Source organism: Cnephaeus nilssonii, assembly GCF_951640355.1.
Source record: "Cnephaeus nilssonii genome assembly, chromosome: 16".
NCBI classification, from domain to species: Eukaryota; Metazoa; Chordata; class Mammalia; order Chiroptera; family Vespertilionidae; genus Cnephaeus; species Cnephaeus nilssonii.
Window position 1 is genome coordinate 32,502,467 of NC_137087.1, and position 16,419 is coordinate 32,518,885.

General features: G+C 33.4%; 1 protein-coding gene across 1 annotated transcript in view; it reads left to right on the top strand.

Annotated features, from left to right (window-relative positions):
- PCDH15 (protocadherin related 15) overlaps positions 1-16,419 on the top strand; it is a gene marked incomplete at its 3' end in the record, with an annotated part of 650,107 nt that overhangs the window by 620,909 nt on the left and 12,779 nt on the right. Inside the window, exons 30-32 of the mRNA XM_079793021.1 lie at positions 3,649-3,867; positions 7,913-8,065; positions 15,019-15,084. Of these exons, the coding sequence (XP_079649147.1) occupies positions 3,649-3,867; positions 7,913-8,065; positions 15,019-15,084 (438 nt within the window). The remainder of the gene's footprint in view (positions 1-3,648; positions 3,868-7,912; positions 8,066-15,018; positions 15,085-16,419) is intronic.

Consider the following 16,419-nt stretch of genomic DNA (forward strand, 5'->3'; position numbering starts at 1 on the left):
AATATCTGCATATACAAATTTGCATATATATTCATATGTGGGTAAATTTATTTAGTAAATATCTATCCATTTATTAAAATGCATAAATTTAAAAATTAAGATGGTATTAAGTCACTATTTCATTGTTTCTAAAATAGGAGCAATGAAACTTTGTTGATGAACAGATTTAAAATAAACTACATTCAGAACAGATTATATTAGTTAAAAATAAAACTAATTATTTTAAAAGAGCACATATAGTTTTAGCTTGTGTACTTTTCTTATACATCCAGCCTGTTTAGCACTAATCTCTCCAGATGGTAAATGAGAGATGAAGAAGATAGAGAAAGCCTGTGTATTCTACAAACCATGTTTAAAATATAGTGTTTAACCATACTTATACTTTATAATAGAATCTATCAAACTCTGATAAAGCTTCTTTCAGCTTCCTGAATCCAGAAAAAATAACCTTAAATTTAGAATATTGAAAATTCAATTAGATGAAAAAACTAATTATTAGAATGTAGTTAAAATAATTTTGTATTGTACAGTGGTCTACCTGACTTGCTTAATTAAACAAATCAACCTTATCCAAGTGGAATGTGTGTGGGCAAATGTGCTAACCATTGTCCATTCTATAAACCTGTTTTAGGGACCCAGATTGTGTACCTACTAGGGAAATAGGCAGCTGCCCCTCTACTGTTAGGTGTGAGTTTCTGTGAAGTACAGAGTACCTTCTCCTCACCTTCTCTTTTATTTCTATATCAAACATGTACATTACAACACCAGCATTATCATGGTAAAATGCAGGGTAAACTGCTGGTGAACACAAGGTACTTTGAAAGTGGTGTCCCACGCAAGTAAATGGAGAAGGAATACACGTTGGTACATGATCCATCAGTTGACTGAGTCAGAAGACGTGCAATTTGGTTTAGGAATTTATCTCATCTTAGGAACAGAGCAGTGATCAATTAATATAGGCATGATCCTGGGATGAGATGTGTTTGCCTCACCCTTTTAAGCAGCAACTAAGTAAATTGGATGAGAATAAAGAGAATGTCACATTTCTTCATGTTGTTGAATTTGACAGATCTATTTACTTTCTAGGATGAGTAAGCAGAGGGGAAAATGGAATCAGTAATAAATGCTGAAAAGCAAATAATATATTGATGACTCGGAGACTATATATCTCTCGAAATATTCTCCTACTGGAACCATTGGGAATAATTTACCATTTTTAGTGGAAAGCAAGATGGTAGGAGATTGTGAAATGGTGTATGTATTTTACATGCCCTGAACCCTTCCCCTCTTTCAACTAAAAGAACTCCAGGAAAGAATGGAGAGAATCTATCCTCTCCAACAACAGGCCAAGTGGAATATGCCATTCCTCCGCTCACACTGACTGGGTTTGGGTTAGCACACATTCCAGGGAGAAACAATTCAATTATTTATTCAGAGATTAATGTAGTTTTAGGAGATAGCAGAATTCTTAGTCCTGAAATCAGAAAAAAAAGTATAAAACAAAAGCCTGAAGTTTCTTGGGGCTAATTTTCCCACTTCAGGGTGAAAATCTAAAATCCACTGAGAGTCTGGATTCAACGTTGCTAGAAAAGAAAAATAATCTGAAAAATAATTTGGCATCGGGAAGTATATACATGAGAAGTTCATAGCATATTAACAACAAGATAAGAAAAGATATACAAATCATGAAGAGATAAGAATCTATTTAGAGGTCAATTAAGATACAACCTGATCTTTGCAGGTACCCTTTAAGTAAAAATTGCAGTAGTTATCACAGAATTAAAAACTGAAAATACAAATAAGAGATTTTATTCTAGTACACGTAAAATCAATGAAAATGCTCTCAAATGTCCTTTAAAAGTAAAACCATTGAAACAGAAATAAAAATTGCTGATTATAAAGGAATAAAATTAGATAAGCCTTACACATTCCACCTGCATGTAAAATATCAAAGACAAATCAAATTTATAAAATTTTAAGGAAAAATATTGATTCAAGAATACTTTACCTAGGCAAGTTGTTTTGTATGTATAAAGCAAAAATAAAAATTTTGTAAATCAGATATGGGTTCAACAATCAACTCTTCTGGTAAAAAATTAAAAATTTACCTAAATTGGTAAATAAATCAAAATAAATATCTTAAAAAATTAGCTGTTTTAGTGTAAAAAGACTGAGATCTTCCTTTAGGTGATTGGATATTAAATCAGGAATCCAAAAGAATTGTGATTTCTCAATAGATTCTGCACAATAGGGGTACAATTTTCTTTGCAGTTAATGGTCTTACTCTCCTTCTGACCTTTCCGTTTCTAATAAATATAGTATTTCCTTTTAAATAACTCTAGGTCTATACTTCATTTGGAATTTATTACTTTCTTTGATAAATGGTTGAAACAAAAAGTTTTAGCATTCCATCCTATTCTAGTACTTGGAGCAATAGTTAAACCTTTATTATATTATTTTAGCATGTATAAAAATAACCTAGGTAAATTGCTATAGAGTATATTGCTTATCTACAAAAGCATATTTATAAAAAAATCTTAGTTGCTTTATATTATAGCAAGAAAATAAGTACAAATAGGAGTAGCTTAGAACTAAAATTGAATTATCTAATCCATTAGATTTATTAAGTAGGGAAGACTAAGAAGCTACCTGGTGGGATTCATATGTGATGGCAGCCATCTCTCTATTTTTTTCTATATGGAATATTTCTGAGCAATGTATTAACTAGATTTAAAATCAGCAAAATCACTCAGAAAATTAGAATAAAATGTGTTGAAAAGTATAAAATGTACAAGTTTGACATCTTTGATTACCATTTAATGGTGAAATGTGAACCCATTTTCATCTTTTTTCACATTTCAAACCAAAGTATGCTATTTTGATATTAAGAAATATATTTCTAAATTAATGTTTGCTTTGCATATTCTATATAGAATCACAATTATATAAAAATATTTATTAATACTTATTAAAAAAGTTAGGTTTGAGTATACCAAAATGTTAGCTGGGGTTGTCTTTGCATTGTGGGCCTATGAACAGTGTTGCTTTTTGAAATATTTTGTGTTTTCCAATGTTCTATAGTAAGATAGTTGACCTTTATTAATAAATATAATCAAAAAGAAAAATGCCTAAGACATGTTATAGTTTTATGGTATTAAGGATACAAATGTTGCATTAATATTATAGGACTTATAAGAGACTTTTTTAATGTTTTCCAGGAATTTTGGTGGGGCAAAAGACAGAACAGCTTATTTATTACAATACTAGAGGCCCGATGCATGAAATTCATGCAAGAGTAGGCCTTCCTTCCCCCGGCTGCCGGCACAGGCTTCCCTCTGGCACTCGGGACCCGGGCTTCCCTCGCAGCCCGGCTTTGTCCGGAAGGATGTCCGGTCTAATTAGTATATTATGCTTTTATTATTATAGATTCCACCAGAATAACATAATAATGTGAATAATCTCAACATAGTGATATTAAGGGTCATTGTTATTAATAATGTTGATGCGTACATAGACATGTAATTACTCTTTTTTATATGTTTTTTTAATTCATAAGACTCTGAGTTTATGTTTCATTTAAAATATTAGAAGATTTGCAAAAGATTTTATTTTAATATTATTTATTTTACTATTTATTTAACAATAAAGATTCTTGGATGGCAAACTGCTGGATATCAATAAAGACTTTCAACCGCATTATGGGGAAGGAGGACGCATTCTGGAGATCCGGACGCCAGAGGCAGTGACCAGCATTAAGAAGCGAGGAGAAAGTCTGGGCTACACAGAAGGGGCCTTGCTGGCTCTGGCCTTCATCATTATCCTCTGCTGTATCCCTGCCGTCTTGGTGGTTTTGGTCAGCTACAGACAGTAAGTATTCATGGATGCTCAATGTTCGGTGAGAATATTGGGAAATGGGTTAAGAAGAGAGGTAGCCCTGTGGGTGCCACAAAATAAAAATAAGTAAAAAAGAATAATACATCATATAAAGTGCTGTTGTAACAAACACTAAGAAATAATGGTAGAACTGCTATTCATCATTTAAAATACCTACAGGGAAAGTTCTTGCATATTATTTTACTATTGTCTTTGTTCTCTAACACTGAGAATTTCCTTTTGAGTTAAATAAGAAAAGATCATTCCAATCTTAAAGTTAAAAAGTATGCTGTACATCAAGCTGCTATAGGACTATTTTCAATCACAAAAGTAATGTGAAGAGCAAATATAACACTTAGGGTGATATACGTATTGGAGTTCCATGCATCCTTAACAAATCAATTGTTATGCCATATTTAAAGCCAATGAAACACTTAATACTGGATAAATTGTTTTAAATTATTAAGCTATCAACCAAATGTTAATAATCATGTTAAATGTAGTTTACATTGTAGCTACCCTGTTTTATTCAACTATTTCCAAAAGAACTTTGTTATATCCTACTAGCAATATTATCATTGAGGAAATTTTATTTGACACACAGTGCAGTGAACAAAAACTGGATATTAAACTCAGTGTCTGAAATTAAAAAAAAAATTAAGATGCCTAACATTTGAACATTTGTACCACATTTAATAATTGCATATATGTACCACATCTTCTTGCTTCAATCATTTATTAAAGGTTTCCATATCTAGGCCACTGTGAATAACACTGCAGTGAATATAGGGGTGCATATATCTTCGTGAATAAATGTTTTCAAATTTTTCAGATACAAACCAGAATAGGGTTTGCTGGGTCATAGGGTACCTCTATTCTTAATTTGTTTAGGAACCTCCATAGTGGTTGTACCAGTTTACACTCCCACCAGGGTTCCTTTTTCTCCACACCCTCTCCAACACTTATTATTGTCTTGTTGAATAGCCATTCTATGAGGTGTGAGATGGTATCTCACTGTAGTTTTGATTTGCATTTCCCTGATAGTGAAGTTGACCATCTTTTTTATGTATTTGTTGGCTATTTGTATATAGTTTTGGGAGAAGTGTCTGTTCAAGTCCTCTGTCCATTTTAAAATTAGATTTAGTGTTTGTTGAGTTGTATGAGTTCTTTTATATATTTTGGATATCAGCGCCTTGTTGGAGTTGTTGCTTGCAAATATCATCTCCCATTCAGTTGGTTGCCTTTTTGTTTTATTGGAAGTTTCTTTTGCTATGCAGCAGCTTTTTAGTTTGATATAATCCCATTCATTTACTTTCACTTTTACTTCCCTTGCCTTTGGGGTCAAATTCATAAAGTCTTTCTAAGATCAAGATTTATAAGTTTACTATCCCATGTTTCCTTCTAATAACTTATTCAGATCTTATATAAAGGTCTTTGATACATTTTGGATTAACTTTTGTACATGGGGACAAACTGTAGTCTAGTTTCACTTTATTGCATGTGGCTTTCCAATTTTCCCAGCACTATTTACTAAAGAGGCTTTCTTTTTTCCGTTGTATTTTTGGCTTATTTGTCAAAAATTATTTGCCCATATACATAGGTGCTTTATTTCTGGCTTATTATGGGTAAAATACTTGTTTTGTTCATTGATTTTGCTTCTGAGTTCATTAAACTGCCCATCTGTGTGGGGTTGTTTTGGTTTGTTTGCTTTTTGCATCTCGTTTAGTTTTTTCAGACTCAATATTAAGTTATCTGTCATTTAAAGCCCGTATTTCCATGTGTTTAAATTTATTTTCTGGAGATTTTTCATTTTCTTAATGAGTTGCCTCCTTCCTTTGGTTATGCGTGGTTTTTGATGGGTTCCTTCTCTATCTAGACACCTATGTCTGAGTGGCATTTCTCTAGTAGACTGATGAGAAGTCTATTTTTTTCAGTAGATGTTGAACCACATGTTTCTGCACTTCTCTGCCTGTTCAGATCTCTGTCAAATGGTGGGAAATGACATGTGCTCCCTGGGGAGATGGGCGCCTCTCCTGAGATAGTCACCCAGGTCTTAGGGACCCAGGGGAATGCCGTGGGTGATGGGGGTCCAAGTCTGTAAAGTCCCAGTGCTTTCCCTTGCAGCCAGATACTGCCGGCAGCCATTATGTGTGGGTATGGATGGGGGAACCCAGCACCTCCTTTGTTGCTTTTCCTTCCTAGCAGTGGCAATGAACAAACACCTGTGTCATCCCCCCCCTGTGCCTCCACCAGATCCTGGAATGAGTTGTAGGTTGTGTCCTTCGCTCAGGGAAAAAAGTGTTTCTGTAGTACCAGTTCTGGTGTTGGCAGGTAATGTGCCCTGCCACAAAGGGTGAAGGGAGCAAAGCTCTGGGAGGTGAAAGGGAGGTGGGCAGGCTCCATAGCTTTGTTTTTCTGTCTGGAATGCCATTTTCAGACAACTGTGGCCACACCTTTGTGCTTCCTCTCTGCCTGGGTCACGGGGCTCAGCTGCAGCGAGCACTGTCCACTCCTGTAGGAATGCTCACCAAATCTCTCTGCTCTCCCCAGCTGAAGGGGAGGGCCAGCAACAACCTGATCCCGCCCCTCTCCAGGCCCAGCCGCAGTGACCTCCATGCTGCAGGGCTGCATCCATGGCTCCTTGAGCCCCTCTCCCTTGCTGCCTCTCTAGTTCACCCCCACTTGCGCACCTTTATGTTTCAATATGCAGATCTCTCAAGGGTTTGTGTGTTGAGCAGGGAATTCTTTGTTGAAACTTAAAGGGGAGAGACGAAGGGGATCCCTCACACCATTAGTCCTCCGGCTTCGCTCCTCTATTCCTTTTGCAGTCTTCAAGCACAGTAAACCAAGGAGCTGGTTATAAAGATCACATTTTTAATATTTCCCTATCAAAGTTGAAATTCACAAACCCATATTTTAATACAATTTTTCTTATTCAATTTAGTTCATTTCTTTGTTTTGTCTAATAAATATTTTAACAGTTTATATGACTTTGACAGTAATATTAAAGTGCTCACCATTTTCACTTTCTGAATTGAAAGTTTCAGTACTATGTCATTAAATCTGTGTCAGAGTCTGGCCAATAAATTATTCATAATTTAGAATAAATCAAATATTAGAATATTATGAATGCAATATTTTAATGCAACTTTCTCTCTTTTTCTTCTTACCCATTGCTTTCCCAAACAGGTTTAAAGTGTAAGTATGATGACTAATATATTGCTCATAATTTTATGTAATATGAAAAGAGAAGCCCCAGAGAATACTTTTAAAGTAGTCAACCTGCCCCAAACCATATTTTATTTGTCTGCTTTGTATTTGCAGTAGGTATATGATTTTTAGTTCAAATTTCCTTGTGGTTTGTATACATAGAATTGAGCTGGTTTTACACAATTAGATGTATCTGGAGGAAATGTGAAAAAGAGAGTTTGCTCGGATAGCTTCTACCCTTGAGATCTTGGTTTTGAGGAAGGAATTGGGAATCAGTGTGCAGGACGGTAAAAAAGAACAGCCTTGCTCTAATGCAAGAATGACAGGCTTTCCTAGGTAGCTAAAGGAATAAGAGCTAGCCAAATCTCCCTCCTACACAGCCTCTGTAAACTCATGTCAAAAATATTTCAAATAATTTTAAATAAAATTATTCTTAAATAGGTGAAAGATAAAACACAATTATATATCTTCTATCTGCCTCACATTATGAAAGATCCATTAAACAACTACCAATTGTCAATCACATTCTTATAAATGTTTTGCTCTCACCCTTTAATATTATCATTTAACTTTACAGATATTTCAAATGAATTCTACCTGTTATCAAGGGGTAAATATTTTCAAGAACTCTGAGGGAGTATTTGTGAATATCCTGTGGGGATACTTTTGTAATTATATCCGTTTGTAAGTTCAAAGACTGGTATAAAAGTTTTGTTTCGTTTTACTGGGTAGTTTCTCTGATAACTGTACATTATTGTTAAAAGTCAGCCTATTGCTAAGCATATGATTTCTAAAATAGTTTTACAAAAACATGCTTACTTTACTAAAGACGCCAAGCCGAGTGCACCAAGACAGCACGCCTCCAAGCTGCTGCTGCCGCGATGCCCCCTCCCAAGCCAGCAGCTCCTGCCCCAGCGGCCGCCCCTCCAGCACCGCCACCTCCGGGTGCACATCTCTATGAAGAAGTTGGGGACAGCACAATGTAAGTAGAACTTTCAGGGCCTTTTAGAAGTAAATGCGTTCTGACTGATTCGGTGTGGTGAGTATTTAGTTTCAATTTGATGTGAAAAATGCAATTTGCAGTCTACTTTCTTAGATTTTTTTTAAATCAGAAAATTGTTAAGAACCCGAGAAGTTAAAACACAAATAACCAAAGAATATTTTTAAAAACTGAGACAGAGAAAAAAAGTATTCAATATGAGGAGTCATTTCCAGACAAAAAGCTTGAGCATTATATTTAGTCTCAAATTGATTCTGAAAGAAGTGTTTGTCATAGAAAATGAGAATACAGCACTGTCATAATATAGTAATTCCTGATTTGGCATCAAAAGCCAACTCCTGCTTGGTAACATAAAACAATTCTATTGTCTAAAGCAGGCGTCCTCAAACTACGGCCCGCGGGCCACATGCGGGTATTCTTGCCGTTTTGTTTTTTTTTACTTCAAAATAAGATAGGTGCAGTGTGCATAGGAATTTGTTCATAGTTTTTTTTTTAAACTATAGTCCGGCCCTCCAAAGATCTGAGGGACAGTGAACTGGCCCCCTGTTTAAAAAGTGTGAGGACCCCTGGTCTAAAGTCATAGACTTTTTGAACATACTATTTTACAATTGATAAAATGGAATAGCTGAAATCTGAATTAAAGTAAATAATTAAATATTAAATACCCAAATCACTTTTAGAAGATTATTTTATCATATTCTTCTCAAAAGAGACTACTGTAATAGGTTAATATTTCCTCTATACTATTTGGAAACGCTAAGCAATATTAAATCATTATTTTTGAAAGAGACTTTTAAATTCTTTTTAAAAGACTGGAGATTTTTAACTTGACTGTATTTTTAAAATTCAAAGGTAACTTTCTGGATGCAAAATAACTAAGGATATTATAAAATGTTGAATATGATAAAATTAAATCCAGAAAACCTTTTATTAACTGGAATTGGTTCAAGTTGAGGTTCTTAAACACATTCTACTGTTACATTTTTAGCATTTACTAGTAGGAATAAAGCAAGCCTCAAATATTGTAAAACTTACCTTTCAATGGGGAAACCATTTTTAAACATTTAACATCAATATTATTTGCTACATTAATACAATTTCACAAGATTATATTAAGAATAGTTTTTAAAATGTTAACTGTATTAATGTTGTATAATGCTAAAATTAAAACATTTTAATGCTTATTTCTAAAATAATAATAGCGGAGTTATGCCTTAAATATATTTTGTTTTCTAAGTTGAAAACAATGGTCTCATTGGTGAATTTAGGAATTGAGCCAATATGATTTGATTAACCATCTTTTTCTAGCAAAAATGTTTAGAAACCAAAAAAAGATTGAGGTATAAACTTAAGTATGTTTTATATGAAATTAATAAAGGATATATATCCATTTTTTTAAACAAAAGCAGATATACAGTAACATCATCTGAAATCAATATAGTTTAATGGTGATAATTTTCAAATAGCAGCACTTAAGGGCCTGTTTTTATTTGAAAAATTATTGATATATTAGAGGATTTTACTATTCTAATATATGTTTATTGAAGTATTTTAAGTTCTACAATTTAATTATCTTTAACCAATTTTTAAATTATCTAAACTTTTTACAGGGATTCTAATCATAAGTTACTAGAAAAATGAATTATAGACAAATGTTTTTAAAACTATCAAAGGTCATTTCCTAGAAAAACTTCAAGAAGTAATAACTTCATGTAGATTCAATAATTACTCTGTAATAGTCATTAAGAGTATGGTATTTGCATACTTACTTTCTTCCAAGAAATACTGCGTCTTATTTATAAATCAGTGTGGACCTATTGTTCAGGTAGAACATAGATGCAATTTTTAGAATCTTATTTAAATTTTCTGTTTTAGGAGTGAAATTATTCATGTTTAATAGAAGTGAATTTTACCTATGTTTACAAGATAGCTAGATATACTTTTATATGATAAGATAACCAAGTAAATGCCATATGGTTTTATCTAAAACATTACATATTATTCTAATGAATAAATACAAAGAAAATAGAAAAACATGCATTTTCTTTTTTGGGTATAGTTATTAAGTGCTTAAGTCTAGTTCCTGTTAGTATTTTCATAATCATTTCAAATTAACTATAGTTAAAACTTCTTTTTTTCTGTCACATGTTTTCTCTTTCTTACCTCTGGATACATAGGCATGAGTAAGTAAATAATATTATTCTAATTCAAAGGCATTAAAAAAGGATGCAATCAAATAGATCAAGTACTGTTTTATTCTATCAACAGTAACCTTCATCTTTTACTGTGGAGCCATTTTCTTTTAAATAGAAGTCATATCTTTCACACCTCATTCACTTTTGATATCTTGAAATCTCATGAGTTTAAAGATACCAAAAGTAGTGTTTCACTGATAGTACCTGTGTCTACTAAGAGGAGTTTCAAAGTTCTTGCTTTTCATTTATATATTTTATCTTTCAATCAAGTGATATCATTATATAGATAATTGTTTCCAAGAAAAATTAATCCAAGAACAGATCTACACAAAAACATCTACTATATAATGTCAAACCCATTTTTAAAAAGGACTTTAAGTGTTTCCTGTCAATCTATGTTGTCTGCACTTTCCAAATTATTCAGGTGGTCCTGGTACCCTGAGTCCACTTGTGAGAATCCTTCCTTGCAGCTTGTATCTTGCTTTACAAAGTGTCACAATAACAACTTTGGCTTTATATATCATTTTATTGATTCACCTGTCATCTTAATTTTTCAGTGTGGCTATTTTATTTTATTCAAAATATTTCCCTTTTAACTTCTTTTATGTGGGGAAATGGTAAGCAATAACAAAAATAAATCTGTCACTCTGAACTTTCGAGCAAAGGGTCCCAATGTTCTCATCCAAGTGCCCTTTGATTTATTCAGTTTTATTTATGATGAACAGCACTATGACTCAGTTCCATATATGAGAACATTTTCCAGTGATATCAAAACTATATTTCATTAACATAATTTTTTTTCAGTAAAACGAGTCTTGACTAAAATTTGACCCAGGTCATGTTCAAAAGAAATATCAACAGTTCCTCCCTTGTTTCTAAAATATATGTTTTTAAACTGATTAAGCAAAACTTAAGTAGAAGAAAATAATCCCTGTCAAGATTCTGATGTAAATTCAATTTCTCAATTGTGATTTTGAAATCTGCTGCAAGAGAAATTCTCTCACTTGTGCTTGGGGATTTTAATTCTCTGAATCTGGAGAATAGGAAAGACATTTCTGTATTCTCTTGCAGGGATTTATCTCAGCAAAGGAAGTACTTTTAGTTCCAGGACAGAATTACTGAGATGAGAGATAATGGACAGTTATGAATCAGATACAGCCAAGGATCCTTTCCCCAAAACAGTTAGCTCTGAGCATCCTCAACCAAGCAAAGGACATGCAACCATTAACCAAAATGCTAGTCTGCAATTTTGGAGAATTATGATTTATACATGAGAGAACTGTTATGTGTGGTCATGGATCCTTTGCTGTATCAAAATAATTGGGGGGAAAATCAGTGTACAGATTGATACATTTTGGCAAAAAATGAATATTTCTTATGCTACTCACAGCTCTCAAGCTTTTCTGTCCTGTCTTTTTGAGAACAGGGACATCAAAGCAATGTTTTGCTTCAATAGATTAGTGTTATTTGGCATTTTATATTTTGAAGTCGTAATGAGAACCATAAAAACATCTTTCTCATGAAAGCTATGGCACAACCTGTTTCCTTACATTTCATTATCTTCTTTTCTTTCAAGTCTTTACCTTCTCTACCATTTCCAACAAAGCAGGGGAAGTAAGTCAGTCTCAGAAGACAAGAAACATCAGCACGTGGTGATGCCCTTTTCTTCCAATACTGTTGAGGCTCACGAGCAGGCTTATGTAGAAGGATCACTAAAGAACAGCCAGCCCACGTCTGCAAGAAAATTCACATTGATATCTGATGAGGATGCCTTAAATACCCACAGTACCCTTTATAAGGAAAATGTAGATCAAAGATCAACAAATTCAGACTTTTCACTAAGAACAGATTCTATAGGCTCTATTTTACCAAGAACGCAAGCCAAGAATGAGTCTCTGAGGGGCCCACGAAAAAAGATTCAAAGGATATGGAATCAGACGTTCTGTTTACCTAAGAGACCAAAGTGGGAACTTCCCAATAGACCGGAAACCATAGATCTGGATCAGTGGCAAAGCAACAGGCAGAAAGCGGAAAATGAAAGCACTGAACCATATCCACACAAAAGAGGTAGCAGCAATCCCTTGCTCATAGCTGAAGATACAAGTGTAACAGAAAAAGAGGCACGGCAAGGTGAATCACGGACCACGCAAGGAACAGAACAGCTGAAATCTCTATCTTCAGACTCTTCATTTTCTTCCCCTTGGTCTCATTCCACATTCTCTACTCTGCCAACTGTCTCAAGAACTGTGGAACTTAGATCAGAACCTAATGTCATCATTTCTCCTGCTGACTGTTCCTTAGAACTTTCTCCTTCAATGTCGTGCGTTTTAAATGCTCCACTCTTTAGGAGAGAGACACCCAGTTGTATGTTGACTATTGAAACCAAGAACATTTTCGAAAATCCTCCCCATCCACCAAACATCTCTCCTCCTCCCTTCCCCCCACCCCTTCCCCCTCCTCTTATTCTTACTCCTTTTGCTCTTTCCTGTCCTTCTCCTCCTTCTAGTCCTTCTCCTATTCCTCCACTTCCTGTTCCCCCTTCTCCTCCTCTCTCTCTTCTCCCCCCACATCCTTCTCTTCCTCCACCACCTCCCCCTTTTCCTTCTCCACTCCCTCCTTCAACTTCAGGTTTGTCCACTAAGTGTGTTTCTGTACCAGCTGTTAAACACACTGTCAATGTGACACCAGCCAAGGAAATACAGTCCTCTGTGGGACAGCTATCAACATCAACAACAGTATGCCATGCAGATCCTCAAAGAGAACCAAAAGGAATCCTCAAACATGTTAAAAACTTAGCAGAACTTGAAAAGTCAGTAGCTAATATGTACAGTCATATAGAAAAAAACTATCCCCCAACACACATTCCAAAACTTGAAATTAATTACCCTTCAGAGATGACAAAAATGGAAATAACATCTGGACACAACCAGGAGAATTTGCACAATATTGTTGAGGAATTTGAAAAACAATCTCACACTCAATCTACTTCACTGTAATGTTGCTTTTCCTGTTTTAACTGAACAACTCTTTTGAACATAGTCTTCGAGTGGAGGCAAATTTGGACGTTAAAGAAGATTCCATTCTTTTCCCTAAACTCAATGCAATACTGTTTTTTCCTCACTTTTAATTTAAAATATTATTAACCTCATCATTACTAACTCATAGATTTACCTTAATTTTCTTAACTACGAAGTAGCATTATTTGTCTACATTTATTTAAAAAGTAAGTAATTTCAATCTACTTTTTTTAATGGGACTATATGGGCATGAAAGTTAGATATCCAATTTAAAACAATGACTTGTTTATCCTGTTAATGCAGTAACTTTTACTTTTCACCATAGTTTTATATGAGTGCTCCAAGAAAAAAGCAGATTGTTACAAAGAAACTAAAAAATATCATAGGTTCTGTAATTTCCTTGAAGCTTTTGCATTTGGTAAGAAAAAATACTACCAAATTAAATGTTATTTACCTTAAAACATAGGAGATGACAGACATTAATGGTATTCCAAAATAAAACCCAGGTGCTATAAGATGTAGTCATCTATTTTCTTATGAGAACATCCTTTACTCTGGCTTGCTTTTATCTTACTAGTATGCTTATACATTTGATAAACCTTTTACTTTTTTTCAATTGCTGTCTTAGCTATTTATTTCTCATTGTGCTTTCTTTTTCCTTCTTTATAATGAAAATAAATCTTGAGTTGTTGACTTTTGTAAGACATTTCATTGTTTCCACAGATGTTTAAAGTGCTCTTTAGTTTCGCTTGTCCACATTATTACATCATCTCTTTAATTATAATTTTATTATGAGGCTCCTTCAAAGAAAATATTTATCTCCTGTTTAATAAATTTGAATCAGATTCATCAAAAGAAGGTTAAGTAAATGTCTACAAATGCGTATCTAGAATGAATTTAGTATTTCACTGGTGAAAATTATAAATATTAATTTATCAAAAACATAAAACATGCTTATCTATTAATTTTTTAGAAGAGGGCATTATGGTATAATTCCTAACTACTATTAATTACTATGGATGAATTATTCAAATTGAACCTATAGTATATAAAAAGTTTAAATAGAAATCAAGAGGAAATATATCTGGTGGACTATTACCAGTTTTATATAGGCCTTAACTGTTTGTTTTAGGCAAAGAAGACAAAAATTTGTACTCTAGACAAAAATTTCTATAGTTGTAGTAGTTGTTTATGTTAGAGTTCAATTTGTTAAATTCTTAAAGGCATCAGCTAAGTACTACCTTCCTACCTTCTTAATGAAAGCTACACTTAAACATCAAGTAATCACTTTGTTTTTCCTATCGAACACATGAATTAATTTTGTTTACTGGAAATCCCCACTTTGAATACAAGTGTAATCATTTGTTTTACTCTGTAATGTTCATATTTTAGGAAGATATAAGTTTGCACAGATTAAAGCACAATTCCAACATCTAGGCAAAAGTCTTGCTTGATAATTAACATTATCAAGTAAGTATATTTAGGTTCAGGGACCAACAATGTATCATATCAAAGGTTTTGTTCATCTCTTATATTATGTGATATTTCTTCAAGAATTTAGTCTGACCTCCCTAATTAATAATACCAGATCAAAAACAATTTGTAAGTTTAATTATTTTTATTAGTTCCTCTGCTTCAGATTCCTTTCATCCAAATCAAGAGTAATTTCTTTCTTGGGGTTCTTGCATATGATTTTTTTCTCTCTTTCACTGAATAACTTCAGTTGGAGTTTTTGTTGGCAGCTGGTCTTATGCATGAGAACTTGTACTTTTTGGCGGAGTCTGACAAGGTATTATTCTCAATTGTGTATGCCTTTAATGTGAGTGTGTGTGTTTTTAAGCTACTTTGTATCAACTTCTTGGAAACATAAAAGAAATTCCTTAATTCCTTAGATATCTTTAATAATTAAATCTGTAAATAATTACCAAAGAAATATTCTAAGAAATCTAAATAACGATTTTACCTGTAACCTTACCAAAATGTCACATTGTCCTTTTCTATAACATTATTATAATACTTATATAATCTTAAAATGTATTAGTATTTTATACTTTTCAAATGGAACACCCATACCCATGTTTTATATTTAGTCCCATTTTGACACATTATATTTAGATATTCTCATCTTCATCTTAAAAGCCAATTGGAAAATCTTCTACATGACACCTATTATCCTAATATTCTTTGAATATGACAGAATGTTTTTTTCTCTCCTCAATCCTTAAGCCTCCACAAACTGACAACCAGACTCTAAAAAAAGCACCTTTTTCCCTGCTGATTTATTATGCTTCAATTAGTGCATAAAGAATTATATTAGATACCTTATTAAAGTACCACAGACAGGTTACTAGACAGCTTCCTTCCTTTAAAAAGTAAGCTATAATACACACAAATGATATAAAATGAATTAGTACACATTAGATATAAACTACACAGAAATATATACCCATATCATATGACTGGTTTTATAGAAATTAACAGAGTGTCATGTTAATTGAAAGCACACAGATAATTATACATATTGATTCTGTTGTATACCTCTTCTAAGTTTTTTGCCTTTGAACTAAAACAATACAAATCACTAAATGCAACAAAAAATTAATGGAAGAGTAGTGTTCATCTATTGATATTTTATTTGCCACATTTATAGAAACTGCTAAAGAAAAGAGGCAGTTTAAATATCTTAGAAAATAAAATCCAGCTTTGGTTGGGCATTTTATATTATGCATTGATATTAAAAATATAAATATGAGCTTTCTATATTTATCTCTGAAAGATACAAATTTAGTAAAAGTTGAAAGTGTCTAAACTTCTAAATGTTCTAGGACAGTGGTCGGCAAACTCATTAGTCAACAGAGCCAAATATCAACAGTACAATGATTGCAATTTCTTTTGAGAGCCAAATTTTTTAAACTTAAACTTCTTCTAACGCCACTTCTTCAAAATAGACTCGCCCAGGCCGTGGTATTTTGTGGAAGAGCCACACTCAAGGGGCCAAAGAGCCGCATGTGGCTCGCAAGCCGCAGTTTGCCGACCATGGTACTAGGAGAATTATTACCATAACTACTTGCAGAACCACATAAGCACCCTGTAAATCTCACCACAGAACTATTACAAATAATAA